Source organism: Sceloporus undulatus, chromosome 2, assembly GCF_019175285.1.
Source record: "Sceloporus undulatus isolate JIND9_A2432 ecotype Alabama chromosome 2, SceUnd_v1.1, whole genome shotgun sequence".
Classification (NCBI taxonomy): Eukaryota; Metazoa; Chordata; class Lepidosauria; order Squamata; family Phrynosomatidae; genus Sceloporus; species Sceloporus undulatus.
Genome location: NC_056523.1, coordinates 170,337,131 through 170,351,072, shown reverse-complemented (window position 1 = coordinate 170,351,072; position 13,942 = coordinate 170,337,131). Strand labels below are relative to the sequence as shown.

General features: G+C 47.2%; 1 protein-coding gene across 8 annotated transcripts in view; it reads right to left on the bottom strand.

Moving 5' to 3' along the window:
- Nucleotides 1-13,942, bottom strand: part of FMNL3 (formin like 3) — a 160,626-nt gene that overhangs the window by 33,104 nt on the left and 113,580 nt on the right. For all 8 annotated transcript variants that reach the window (XM_042449794.1, XM_042449795.1, XM_042449796.1 and 5 more), the window contains 4 exons: nucleotides 13,765-13,858; nucleotides 11,591-11,665; nucleotides 9,838-9,948; nucleotides 1,035-1,184 (listed from right to left, as the gene is read on the bottom strand). In XM_042449794.1, coding sequence (XP_042305728.1) covers nucleotides 1,035-1,184; nucleotides 9,838-9,948; nucleotides 11,591-11,665; nucleotides 13,765-13,858 — 430 coding nt within the window. The remainder of the gene's footprint in view (nucleotides 1-1,034; nucleotides 1,185-9,837; nucleotides 9,949-11,590; nucleotides 11,666-13,764; nucleotides 13,859-13,942) is intronic.

Sequence of the window (13,942 nt, the reverse complement as noted above, 5' to 3'; positions counted from 1 at the left end):
TCTCCCAGCAGTTTCATGTAAATGTTAAATAGCATGGGGGACAGTAAATGATCAATTTACTTAATTCACTACCACAAAATAATTATTATTGTCACTGCTTTAGACAGCTTTAATAGAATATTATGCTATGCAAAGCAATGAATGAAGGGTTTATCAACAGTGAGGCAGTATATCACTGAATATCAAATGGTGGGCAGCAAACGATGATATCTAAAAATCTATGGCCTTTTGAGACATAGCCAGTTGGTAATATTTTTAGAAACATTGTTGCTGTTGTTGTTAACTCCCCTTGAGTTGTTCCTGACTCATGGTGACCCTGTGAGTGAGACACCTCCAAGACCCCCTTGAACTCAACCGCTCTACTTAGGTCCTACAAGCCCAGGCCTGAGGCTTTTTTGATTGAATCTATCTATCTGGTATGTGGTCTTTGTCTCTTCCTACTTCCCTCTACCTTTCCTAGCATTATTGACTTTTCTAAGGAGTCATTCCTTCTCATGAAGCATCCGAAGTATGACAGTCTCAGTTTGGTCATCTTGGTTTCCAGGGAGTTAAGGTTTGATCTGTTTAAAGACCCATTTCTGTAGACTTTTTGGCCAACCACTGTATCCTTAGAACTCTTTTCCAGCACCATGTCTCAAATGAGTTGATTCTCCTTGATTAAATGAAACCTTAATCTGAAGCTTTTGTTCCAATGATAGATGATTGACTGTCTTTGAGTTCAAATCCAGCCCTCTGGGAATCCTCAGAAGGCTATATCACCTTTCCCATGAAATCATTCTTTGCTGGTTTCCCATCTGTTGTATGTCTCCCTCCCCTACCCCCATAAAAGGCTGATATGGCTCTCCTAAGGTTTAGATATAGGCCACAAGAGGTTTAAGATAAACTATGCTGGGATTTTTTGCCCACCCTTTGTCCTCACCCCACCCATCTTTGAAATGTGACAATTCTCTCACACAGCCACCCTGGAAAATTTCTCTGAAGCCAAACTTGGCCCTTAACCTGAAAGAGGTTTCCCACCCTTGCGATACACTTACATGGGATAAGTGTTCTTCTAGCTCCTCCACTTTCTCCAGTGCCACATTCTTGGTCTCGGCATCCTCCAGTAGCCCACCCACATCAAACACGTTATCCAGGTAAGCCTGGATTTGCACTTGCAGCTTTTCACTTTCTGTGTGTCTTGACTTCTGCAAAAAGGAAAAGAAAATCCAGCAAGTAGAAGCAAATTGCACAGGGCACAGGGTGGAGAACTTGCTCACAACCAAAAGGAATTGTCCAGAGAGGAAATAAGGTCCCAGCCTGCCTTGTGATAGCACTGAATCTTTCCCCCCTGAAACCACAAGCCAGAATAGAATTATTGGGTCTTTCAATATATAATTACAGATGCAACCTCTCATAGGATGTTTTCCAAGCTACCAGAGCATCACTGGAATCAGGAAAAACAGCCATAAGATAAAGAAATACAGTGTCAACAACTCATGGTCAATTGTCAAGACTGATTACTTTTCTTGTTCTTTAAATTGCTCCAGGAAAAAACACATTTTCCATGCAGATTTATATTATTTTCATACCACTTAAATTGTTGTGACTTCTTCTTCACCAAACAGAACCCTGGGAACTGTAATATGGTGAAATTCAGCATATTATGATAGAACCAAGATGAGGATCCCTTGGCTATCCAGATGTTTTGGACTACAAGTTCCACAGTCCCGTGCCCCTGTCCCTGCTGGGTGACGCGGAAGTAGGTTGTAATTCAAAACATCTGGAGGACAAAAAGTTCTCCACCTGGGTGTGGGAGATAATTAGTGTTTCTTCGCAGAACTACAATTCCTATGGATGTCTGGAAAGATAGAACAGCTATTAAACTAGCAATAAGTATGTAGTCAAAATGTTCTATCTTGAAATAATACCTTTAATGATGCATAAGGACAGGTTGCTTACCTGTAACGGTATTTCTTCGAGTGGTCATCTGCGAATACATACAAATGGGTTGTACTGCGCCTGCGCAGTGCCTTCGGAAACTTCTGGAATCACTAGGCAAAGTACACTTTGCAACATGTTGAAACTTTTTGGCGGTAACCCCGCCCATCCCCTATAAAACCTCCGTTCCCGCTCTTTTCCCCAGTTCCGCAATTTTCCGCCGTGAAGGCGACAAGAATGAGCCAATTTGAGCAGGACACTGAGGGGAGGATGGGCGGGATTTGTATGCGAATCATACAAATGGGTTGAGACTGGCGAGCTAAGGTCAGTGGAGGCGGGAGTGTCATGACACATGAGTAGACCAACAATATAAATGGTACCAATAAAGATAATTTAACACCAGAATCAGTTGCATGGTTTGTTTATAAACTTTGGAAAGAAATCCCACCTCAAGACACAAGCCCTGATGAGGGCAACCACAAGCAGCAAGCCTTGAGTCTCCTGCTGTCCGATTATGGAGCCCAGCGGATTATACCATAGTCAATGTAGTCCAGACAGCAAGACAGGTCTCCCAAAGGTTGCATCCCTTTTGGCCCTTGTGTCCAACCTGTAGTGCTTAATAAAGGTTAAAGGTTGTGACCATACAGCAGCCTTACAGATGTCATTCAAGAGGACACCGGACAGAAAGGCAGAAGAGGCCGCTACTGCCCTTGTGGCATGGGAGCGAATCCTGGTAGGTAAGGGTTTGCCCAAGAGCTCATAGGATAGAGCAATGGTGTTGGATACCCACTTCAAGAGTCTCTGGGCCGACACTGGCAGTCCTTTTCTCGGTTCCGAATAGCACTGGAACAGTCTTTCGGTACGGCTGTGGTCCTTGGTTCTATCTAAGTAAAAGGCCAGGGCCCTACGAACGTCCAGGGTATGGAGGGCTCTGTCGGTGTCGGTAGTCGGGTTCGGAGCCAAGGTAGGTAAAACAATGTCCTGACACATGTGAAAGGTAGAAACAACTTTGGGCAAGAAGGTAATGTCCGTCCTGAGAACCACCGTGTCCAAGTGGAACCTAAGGAAAGGCTGGTCCCGGCGCAAGGCACAAAGTTCACCCGCACGGCGGGCAGAGGTAATAGCCACCAGAAAAACCGTTTTCCAGGTCAAGAGTCTAATGTCTATGGTGGCTAAGGGTTCGAATGGTTTAGATTGTAGGGCCCCCAACACCACGTCGAGGCTCCAAGCCGGGGCCGGCAAGGATACTTGAGGATGCAAGTTATTACATCCCTTTAGGAACCCCTTAACTAGAGGGTCCTTGAAAAAAGAGGGCTTGCCCTCGAACTGAAAGAAGGAACAAATAGCCGACAGGTAACACTTGACAGACGTGAGGCAGAGTCCCGCGTCGATTAGAGACATCAGGAATTCCAGGACCAGCGGCGTCGTTACCTGGGCTGGTGAGAGGTGCCTGTCTGACAGGAACTGAAGAAACTTCTTCCATTTCAGTCTATAGGATTTTTGGGTGGCTGGCTTCTGGGCTGCCAAAATGACCCTCCGCACCGGAGCTGGCAACTGTGCTAGGGATGGATTCTCCATGCCACCAGGGAAAGGGTCTCGATGTCCGGGTGTCGGACCCGTCCTCCCTGGACCGTCAGGAGATCTGGCCTGGGCTCGAGCCGGAGAAAATTGGCTTGAGATAGGTGAAGAAGGCACGGAAACCAGGGCTGTGTCGGCCACCAAGGCGTGATCAGGATCGCGTCGGCCGCGTCCGAGGTCATCTTGGCTACCGTCCTGGTGATCAGAGGGAAGGGGGGAAAGGCGTAGAGTGCCATCCCTGACCATCGAAGCCCGAACGCATCTCCGAGGGAGCTGTCGTTCGGTGTCCGGGAGCAGAACTGGAGACAATGGGAGTTGTACACGGTTGCAAACAGGTCTATCTGTGGCGTTCCCCATCTGGTAAAGAGGTCGTGTACCATCTCTGGATGGAGTCTCCACTCGTGACATGACGACGGGGACCTGCTGAGTAGATCTGCATGAGAGTTCTGGGTGCCAGGTAAATGTACTGCTTGAAGCAGAATGTCTCGGGCGATGCACCAGTCCCATATCCGGAGGGTGATGTCTAGGAGGGTGCGAGACCTGGTGCCTCCTTGTTTGTTCAGGTAGTACATCACCGTGGTGTTGTCTGTCCTGAGCTGGATGACCTTGCCCCACAGTGAGGACTCGAAGGCTCTCAAGGCCTTTTCCACCGCCAACAGTTCTAGTGCGTTGATGTGGAGCGCCTTTTCGTCTAGAGACCAGATGCCCTTGGCCCATAGGTCCAGAACGTGGGCTCCCCATCCTTCTTCGGATGCGTCTGTGGTGAGCACCAGCTCTGGTTGGGGCAGCGAAAAAGGCATGCCGACGCAGACGTTGTGGGAGCTGAGCCACCAATGGAGGGAGCGTGCGACAGATCTCGGGATGGTCAGTCTGCGAGACGGGGAGTCCCTTTCTAGGTCGAACATCGACAGGAACCATGACTGTAGGGGTCGAGATTGAAGTCTTGCCCACGGTGTGACGAATGTTGTCGACGCCATGTGACCCAGGGCCACCTGGATGTCCCTGGCTGTTGCCCGCCTCTGGGCAGTGCATCGGTTGATGGCTTGAACCAAAGCCTGGAAACGGTCTGGAGATAGGTATGCCATACAGTCGTTGGAGTCGAGGATGGACCCTATGAACTTTATCTGCTTGGTGGGGAGCAGCTGGGACTTGTCGAGGTTGACCACCAGTCCTAGGTCCCGTAAGAGCTGGAACGTCTCTGAGGTGTGTCGCTGCAGTTCTTGACGTGACGGTACGGGAAGACTCCAGGTACGGGAAGACTCTCATGCCTCGGCGGTGAAGATGGGATATCACGGGTGCCATGCACTTGGTGAAGGTACGAGGTGCTGTAGACAGGACGAAGGGGAAGACGTTGTACCTGTAGACATCTGTCCCGACGGCGAAGGCCAAGAACCTGCGGTGGGACTCCCGGATGCTGACATGGAAGTAAGCGTCCTTTAGGTCGATCGTTGCAAACCACAGGTCTTGCTGTAACAGAGGTAAAATAGAGGCCAGCGTTACCATCCGGAAACAGCGATAAGACAGGTAAGTATTCAGTTGTCTAAGGTCCAATATGGGTCTGACACCTCCGTCCGGCTTAGGAACAGTAAAATAACGGGAGAAGAAGCATCTGGGTTCGACAGGGGAGATGGCGACTTTGGCCAGAAGGGTGCGTACTTCGTCGAGAAGGGTGTCTGAGGGGGGTGTGGACAGGACAGCTCCAGTTGGTGGGAGCTCTTTGAATTCAAGGGCATAACCCCTACAGACGATGGTGAGGGCCCAAGAATTGGTGGTAATCGAGGCCCAAGTGGTGGAAAAAGGCCTCAGCCTGTCAAGGAAGGACGGGACAGAGGGAGCGACGGAGTACGCTGCGTCTCCTCAGGTCCTTTTCTTATTTTGATCTGAATCTTGCCTCCTATAGTTCTTCTTATATTTGGGCCCCGACCGGCGGCCCGAGGAGGAAGAAGATTGGGATGGAAAACGCTGTCTGGACTGGTCCTGACGCTGGAATGGCCGATCTTGTTGATAGGACCTCTGGCCCTGGCCATACCACTGGCGAACAGCCGTGAAGCGCTTGCGGGAAGATGACTGGGGGGAGGAGGACATACCGTGCTTTTTTGCCGCGGTCCTCATCCTATATTTAAAGTTGAGTCTCTCATCAGTCTCGCGATGGAAGAGGCCTTCTTCATCGAAGGGCATGTCCTCTATGGTCGTGCGGGCGTTCTGGTTTAGGTCCGACAACCTTAACCAAGCGTGTCTGCGGAGTGCTATGGCAGCTGCCATGGATTTCGCAGAGCAGTCGGTAGCATGCCTGGCCGAGGTGATGAGCCAACCTCCGATTGAATGGGCCTCATCGCGGACCTCTGAGAGGATTGCCTGGGAGTCATCCGGTAGGTCTGGTATGAGGGGGGGAGATCTTCTCCATTAGCCACTGTATATAAGCACCCATGCATGCGTTGTAGTTGGCTACCCGCATGCCCAGAGCCGATGAGAAGTAGGCTTTTTTGGCCAGGGCGTCAATCTTTTTGGCTTCTCTGTCCGAGGGCATCAGAGAGGCCTTAGGGGTCGACGCACGCTGGGAGCCCTCTACGATGGCCGAGTTCTGTTTGGGGTGTCCAAACAGCCATGATGGAGTGGTTGGCGAAATTCTATAAAGAGACTCCACCTTCCTGTTGTTGGATGATGTTGATGAGGGGGCTTCCCAGGAACGCTTGGCCAACTTCTCAAGCGAGGGGAGGAGAGGAATTGCCGGTGGGGTTGGCAACTTGCCGTGGACCCGTCTCTCAATCGGGTCAGATGCCTCGTCCTCGGTCTGGGAAATCTTGATATCGAGAGCATTGGACATTTTGATGACATGCTCTGCGAAGGTCCGGACGTCATCAGATGGCGAGACTGCACCAGGCTGGGCGAAGTCTTGAGTAGTAGACTGATAGTCATCGTCTCGGGAGGATAACGAGTCACCTCTGGGACGACAACGAGCCCGGGACGATATCTCTTCATCCGATTCGAGCTCCACGACATCCGGATCGGTGGAGGCCTCTACCCGACGGGGTGAGAATGTCGACGCCCTGGAGGGTCTGGAAACAGCTCTTGGTCTGGGTCTCCGATCCCGAGGTTCAAAGAGGGAGTCCACATCATCCCGAGGGACTAGTCTATAGTATCTGTCCGTCTCGGTATCATAATAGTACTCCGGCTGTCGATCTCGAGATGGCGATGGAGAAGCCACACGGCGTGTGCGAGTCGGCATTGGAGTGAGGGAACGACGATCATCCCTGGAACTAATGGGAGACACAGGATCTGGGAGCGTAGGCCGGGATCTTAGCGGCGAATCGAAGCGGCGATCGGAGCGACAGTCATCAGTTTGAGGAGCCGTGGAGACCAGGCTCCTAGCCAACCGGGATGCCAATCGAGGATCTGATGGTCGATCATCGGCATCCGACGATCTCCGGTCGGTGTCCACGCGCCCTTGGTCGAGGTCCGAGCGGTCCTGGGGCACCTCTCTCTGGTGGGTCACTGGGGGGTCCCGTTCGTCCTGGTGACGTCGCTTCGATGCAGAGTGGTCTCTCTCCAAAGAGGAGGTGCGGGGTCTCTTAGATGTTGAAGGGGTCCCCGCCTTCATTGGTGACTTGCCCGAGCCTGAGGACGTTAAGGTCTTGGTGGCCGAGGACCTCGAAGTGGAACCCGACTTCGAAGTGGAGGAAGTGGGTGCCTTCGGGACAGAGGATCTTGAGGCAGAACCCTTATGGGAGCTCGAGTCCTTGCCGGTGTCACGACCTTCCTTGGGACCCTTCTTATGTTTTTTGTCCTTTTTCGAGGGTCGAGGGACTTCTTCGGACGGGCCCTGCTCCGGAGGGTCCAGAGCGGCAGTGAGCGCCGATGGGTCATCCGACGGCTGCTGAGTTGGAGCTTCGGCGAGAGTCGGCAAGGGGGTCGCGGTGGAAGAGGGAGCCCCCACAGAAGACATTGCCCCTGAAGTGAAGACCTTAGTATATATCGCGGCCTTCAACCTGGTCTCCCGATTTTTCCTCGCCTGAGGGGTTAAGGACTTACACAGAGCGCAAGACGCTGGGATGTGTGTCTCTCCCAGGCAGAGGAGACAGGATGAATGGGGATCCTGGCCGGGAATCTTACCCCCACACACGGAGCACTTTTTAAAAGGCACCGATGGCATGGTCCGGAAAACGAAGTCAGGCGGTCCGGGTTTACAACGAGCGAGGAAGACAAGCCGAGGGATGACAAAGCGCGAGGTCTAACAGTCCGAGTTCTAAGCCAAAATCAGGTCGGGGGCAAGCAGAGAAGAGTCAAAAAACGGTCCGAGGTCAAAATTTCCAGAGATTCCTTATCTGAGATCAAGAGCGAAGTTCCTAATGGCAGCTAACGCGGCGGAAAAAAGGAACTGGGGAAAAGAGCAGGAACGGAGGTTTTATAGGGGATGGGCGGGGTTACCGCCAAAAAGTTTCAACATGTTGCAAAGTGTACTTTGCCTAGTGATTCCAGAAGTTTCCGAAGGCACTGCGCAGGCGCAGTATAACCCATTTGTATGATTCGCAGAGACCACGAAGAAGAAACACACATATCTTCGCTTCTATCAGCTCTACAACAATATATTCCTTGACATATCTTTTTTCAGATAGATGTTACTCTATCCTTGCTGGATCTCTAGTTCCTAAGTTCTTAACAGTATTGCAGAATAGTATCTCTAGACATCTTTATCCCACTGCCTTGTTCTTACATTATTGAGTGTTTGTTTTCCCTTCCTGGTCAATGTCCTTAGTTTTGGAAACAAGAACTCCATCTTCCAATTTTTTAGTTGTGTTGGTTTAGCTGAAACAGGGACTAAAAAACTGACATCAAATGTGGATTTTCATACAGGCATTCCACTTAGTTCCAAAGGTTTGAATTTCTGTTATTCCAGCTTCTTTAACAATGAGGAGTGCAATGGCACTTAATTTTTGATAATAATATATAATGTTTGAATGCAGAACTTCCATCTCCATTTCCAACAATAAACTGTCTTGATATTTCCAAAAAATGTCCAGGGTTGTTATTAATTTCCATGTGCTCCTCTTTGAGTACATATTGTTTTGCTTCCCCTGCTAAAGCAAAGCAATCATTTGCCATTTACCCCTAGTAACACACAAAGATGACAGATTTTGGTTCTAGTTTCATCAGTTATTTATTGAGACTAGTTTCACTGAGCTAATGAATCACAGTTCTTCATTGGAAGATTTTTTAATTAACAGCAGCCCTCCTTATCTGATGAAATGATAAAGGCATTTGTTGCCAGCTTGGTAGATATTACAGACAAACTGAAGATCAGTAACTTAACAACTCAAAGGAAGAGAACAGCTGGAGACAGACTATAACTCAAAGTAAGTTGGAAGTGGAATCACATCCCATGGTATAGTCCACATTTCTTTTATTCCCCTGTTGTATAGGGTCAAATAGGTTTTGTAGGCATTTGAAACAACAAAACCTTAAAAAACTGTTTAACCAGAGGTAAAAATGGGATAGTCACACACACCATGGGCTGAAGTCCATACTTTTAGTTTTGTTTTTATTTTTAAAAAAACCAAATAATTATGGCCTGTTTTTCCAGATGAAGTCATAGTCATGAGGACATACCTTCAGACTGGGGGAAATTTCCCTCCACATGGGAAATTGTGTAAGCAGTAGCAGCAGCAGAATGCCCCCCCCCCCCCCCACTTTTTTTTTTTGAAAAGGTTGACTGACTTGAAAAGAGAAAGCTTTCAGGAAATGGCAAGCAAGCACTTTACTAGTTTCACAAAACCTTCTGGAACTTCAGCTGGCTTTTGTGGAGTGAACTCTGGTCCAGGAAAATTCAAGACATAATACATTTGTCAGCCTTGCAGGTGTAATAGAATTCTCTGGTTTTTTGTTTGTTTGTTTTTGCAGTCATGGACTAACAAGACTACTCCTTACATTTTCATGGGGGCTTCAAAAGGAAACTTGTTCTCAAGTCAAAATATATTATACTCCCTGTCTGTCCCACCCATCTCTCTTTCTCAATCTTTCATGCATGCAAACACACAAATACTAACACACACACACACACACACCACTTTAGATACTATGCACCTCAGACTGAGACAATACACTACTGAAAGCATGGGCTGGTGTTCTTTCCTACTAATCTTTGGTGGAGATCACATTGGTTACTTTGAGCCTAGTTTGTGTTTTAGTACAGAAAATGTCTTCCAAAATTCATAATATAATTTCAGAGCAAGGCCAAGAATCTGCTGCATTTCATCTTTGAACCCAAATAGCTATCAGCCTAATTTTAAATGCCCTCTGCAACAGCACTCTGAATGGAGATGAGTTTATGAAAAGACAGAATGTTACCTGTAAGAACTCTTCCAGACCAAGCTTGGTGAATTCGTATTGCAGGTGCACTCGGAAGTTCATGTCTTCAACCGAGTGCACCACAATGTTGATGAACTGCATACAAGCTACCTGCAAAAATAGGGGTGGAAGTGAGAAAGAATTAGGCTTCTTGCAGCTAGATGAGACCGTTCCTTCCCCTGTAGCTTCATAGACCAGTGGTGAAGAAACTAAAACCAAATCTAGGCCCAGCAGAGACCCAGTCTTATTCCTGAAGTTCCCCAGATGGTCATGTATGATTTGGTAGTTTCCTCAATTTTATGTGGGGCTTCCCTGTTCTAAAAGGTTAAGATACTTCTCCTTACGAATAGATACTGAGAGTAAGTGCTCCAGTCTAAAATATGTTATTTTTGATCCCACCCTTTTGCCTTTGTCCAGGTAGCCAGAACCTCCAAGCATTATAATTTAATTTGCCCTTCAGGCTGAAAGTTGTTGTAGATCCTTGATCTGCTCAAGATCCTGTAGAGCTCAATGTAAGTTGGAGGAAGGGAGCATACAGTCTCCCAGACATTGTTGGACCACTATCTCTGACCAGTGGCCATGCTGCCTGGAACTGATATGAGTTGAACAACATCTGAAAGGCCAAAGACAGTCCTACCCTAAACATACCTACAGTATGGAATTTACTTGACCACCTGTCTGTAATGACATATTTAACACAAGGAATTCCACAACACTACACTATATACCAGATACATACCAGAGCCAGTATGGAATAGTAGTTTGGATGTTGGACTATGACTCTAAGATCAGTGTTCAAATCCCAGCTCAGCCATGAAACCCACCAGGTGAGCTTGGGCAAGTCACATACTTTTAGCCTCATCAGAGGAAGGCAATGGCAAACCTCCCCATATCAAATATTGTCAAGAAAACCCTGTAATAGGTTCACCTTAAGGTCACCATAAGTCAGAAATGACTTGAAGACACACAACAACAACAACTCTGAAATATCAGGTCTTGATGATGATCAGAGGCAAATGGTTAGACTGTATTTAATTTGTCCTTTGATCCACAGGGCTAAATCCTTGTACCCAGAGAATTAAAATGTCCCCAACAGCTTCACCCCATGGCCAGTATGAAACAAGATGAATATTCTTCAGCTATTCTCCCCAGCTTTCCTGTGGAGTGATGTGGGATGTGATTTGACCTCCAGGGAATAGGGACATCTGTCCTTCATCAAGGATGAAAAATCTACATTGTTGAACTGCAACTCCAATCACTCCTCATTATTGTCTATATTGCTGAGGGTTGGTAAGGAGTTGCAACCCATCAACATCTGGAGGGCCACACATCTGAGTTACTTAAGTTACCTCTATTGTAGTCCACATTGTTGGGTCAAATTCACATCAGCTACATCTATGAACAACCACAATGTGCTGTCATTTTCAGTAGGGCCTTCGGATTTTAGCCTGTACCTGGGCTTATTGGACTTGAACAGCCACCACTCCCAGGACTGGCCTGGACTACAGACTCTGTGGTCCAGCTGTTGGCATCATCTCAGGGCTGGCATTTATAGCATGGTCAGGGATAGCACCACTGCTGCTTCACTGTAAGGCATACCTCTCATCTCAGATTTAATAGGTGGAGCATCTGTAATGATCTGTAATTTTGTTTCTACACATTATTACCCTGTGTGAGCTGCTGGCATAAACAAAACCTAGAAAAACATCAACTGGGTTTCTATGTAACACAGATACCAGCGCTTGCTGCTTACCATAAAGTCAATATTGCTGTCTTCATTGCGGAAATATTCCATCAGTTTCTCAAAACGGTGTTGTTCTTTGCACACCTGAGAAGCAGAAATCATACCAAGGTCTTAAGAGTGCTCCAACACTGGCAAACCATCCAAATACAGACTATTCCTGGTATGCTGGCCTTGCAGACATCTTCACAAGTGCTCCTCCACATAGATGTTCTCCCTCTCAAATACCTTCTCAAACCCATTCCTGCTGTCATTTCTTGGCCATACATACCCAGTGGAGAAGCTCAGAGCCACTTTCAGGTGCCTATTCAACAGGAATTAGCAGCTGAACTTGATTCCCATTCTCCCACCATTCAATACAATTAGACATAGACATTGTCCTCTGTCCTCCCTTTCCTGCCTGATACATCTGTAGACCATTTTGTCTATATTTATTTTAGCTGTTCCATGAATGTTTCAAAGTGGCTAGAGGCAAGGAAAAAGCCACAGGATAATAAAAAAAATACCAAAATCGAACAGGCTAAGAGCACTTAAAACACACACATACACACACACACACACACACACACACACACACACTTTTTTTAAAAAGGCAAATTGGATGCCATTAAAAGCCAGCCACAGACCAACCTTGCCAGGAACCATTAAAGATACGAGTAACAAACGTAACTGGGCTCAAAGACTTGAGAAACGAACTGCATAACTGGGGTCATCTGTCTGCTAGTTACCTATCTGTAACCTCAAAAGGTAGGAGACACATAGGGAGGCCTAGGATAAATAGCTTCTTCATCACCAATGAAGGACAACAAGGATATGGAGAACACTAAGATAGGAAGAGGTGGGTTCTCAAGCTTAGCTATGGCATGAAATCATACCTGCACACCTACCTGCCTTTAGGGAGCAGCACAGGTATCTGCTATGACTGCTAGCTGGTGATTCTGGAAGTTGTATTGTCAAAAGGTATCTTCTAAAAGTTTCTTGCAAAATTATACCAAACTGCAGGGCAGCACTGGTAACATAGGTTATCCAGGACTCTACTAGGCAGGGTGCGATTAATTCATAGGTTGGATTTGACTGTGGGCACTTGTCCTTCCAAAGCTGAACACTGCAACACTATCTGTAATAGTTTTCCTCTTTGCAATCCCTGCCTCTATTATGTCCTGCTATCTATCATGGGGTGTAGTGGTTTGAGCTCTGGAATCCCCACTAAAGCATAAAAACCCACTGGGTAACCTTGGGCAAGTCACATTCTCTCAGCCTTCAGAGGATCCTCTGAAGAAACTGGCTAAGAAAACCCTATGGTAGGTTTGTCATAGGCCTGTTACAGACTGCCAAAATAAATCTGCTTCGGGTCTCTTTGGAGGAATGCTATTTAAATAATGCATGGGTCCTACGAGTCCGGAGGTCGCGCCAAAGCCACACTCCATTCCTAAGCACTGGAGTGCAGCTTTGGTGCAGCTTCTGGATTCTTAGGACCCATGCATCATTTAAACAGCATACCTCCAAATAGACCCGAAGCAGCTTTATTTTGGCAGTCTGTAACAGGCCTTAGGGTTGCTATAAGTAAAAAGTGATTTGGGACCCAAAATAGATGAGCCAAAAAAACCACGCAGGGGCTGCATTGGCAATGTTTGCACCAGGACCGTGGCGACTGCATGCACTCAGTCCCGATTCAGGCCTCCGCCACAGTCCTGAATTGTGTTGCTGAAAAGAAGCAGATTTTTCTGTTCCTTTTTGGTCCAGTTCTTTTGGGAAGATGCGGCGTCAGCACCGTTTCCAGCTGCATTCGGGGTGTGCTTCATCTAAACACTACGCAGGAAACCATGCCATTTGGCCCATCTGTTTTGGGCCTTGGAAGCACACAACAACAACAACCTATCCCTGGCCATATACTGTAGCTTTATATTAAATTCTCTCCTTACTAATTTATTCCTCTGCCAGACCCCAGGCTGGACAACTATAATAAAACACACATTAGAAACAAAAATGTCTTTAAAACATACCAGAAAAAGAAGTCAGTTAAAAACTTAAGTATCATAAGAAAGACATAACCAGTACCCAACATTATACATATGTATCTAACTATTCATTCCCATCTGCCTGCATAGTTACCTACAACTCCTTTTCTCCATATTACATAACTTAGGCTATTACATAGAGGACAATTAAGGTATGATAGGCCTCACCTCCTTGAAGTTCTCAAAAGCAGCCAAAATAATCTCATGGCCACCCCGCACCAAACAGACAGCTGCCAGCAATTCTAATACCAGGGCTTTTGTCCTGAGGGGAAGAGGAAAGGAGAGAAAGAAAGATGCCATCAACCAGAAAGTGCATTATTATCATAAAGAACGTTCACCAGATTTC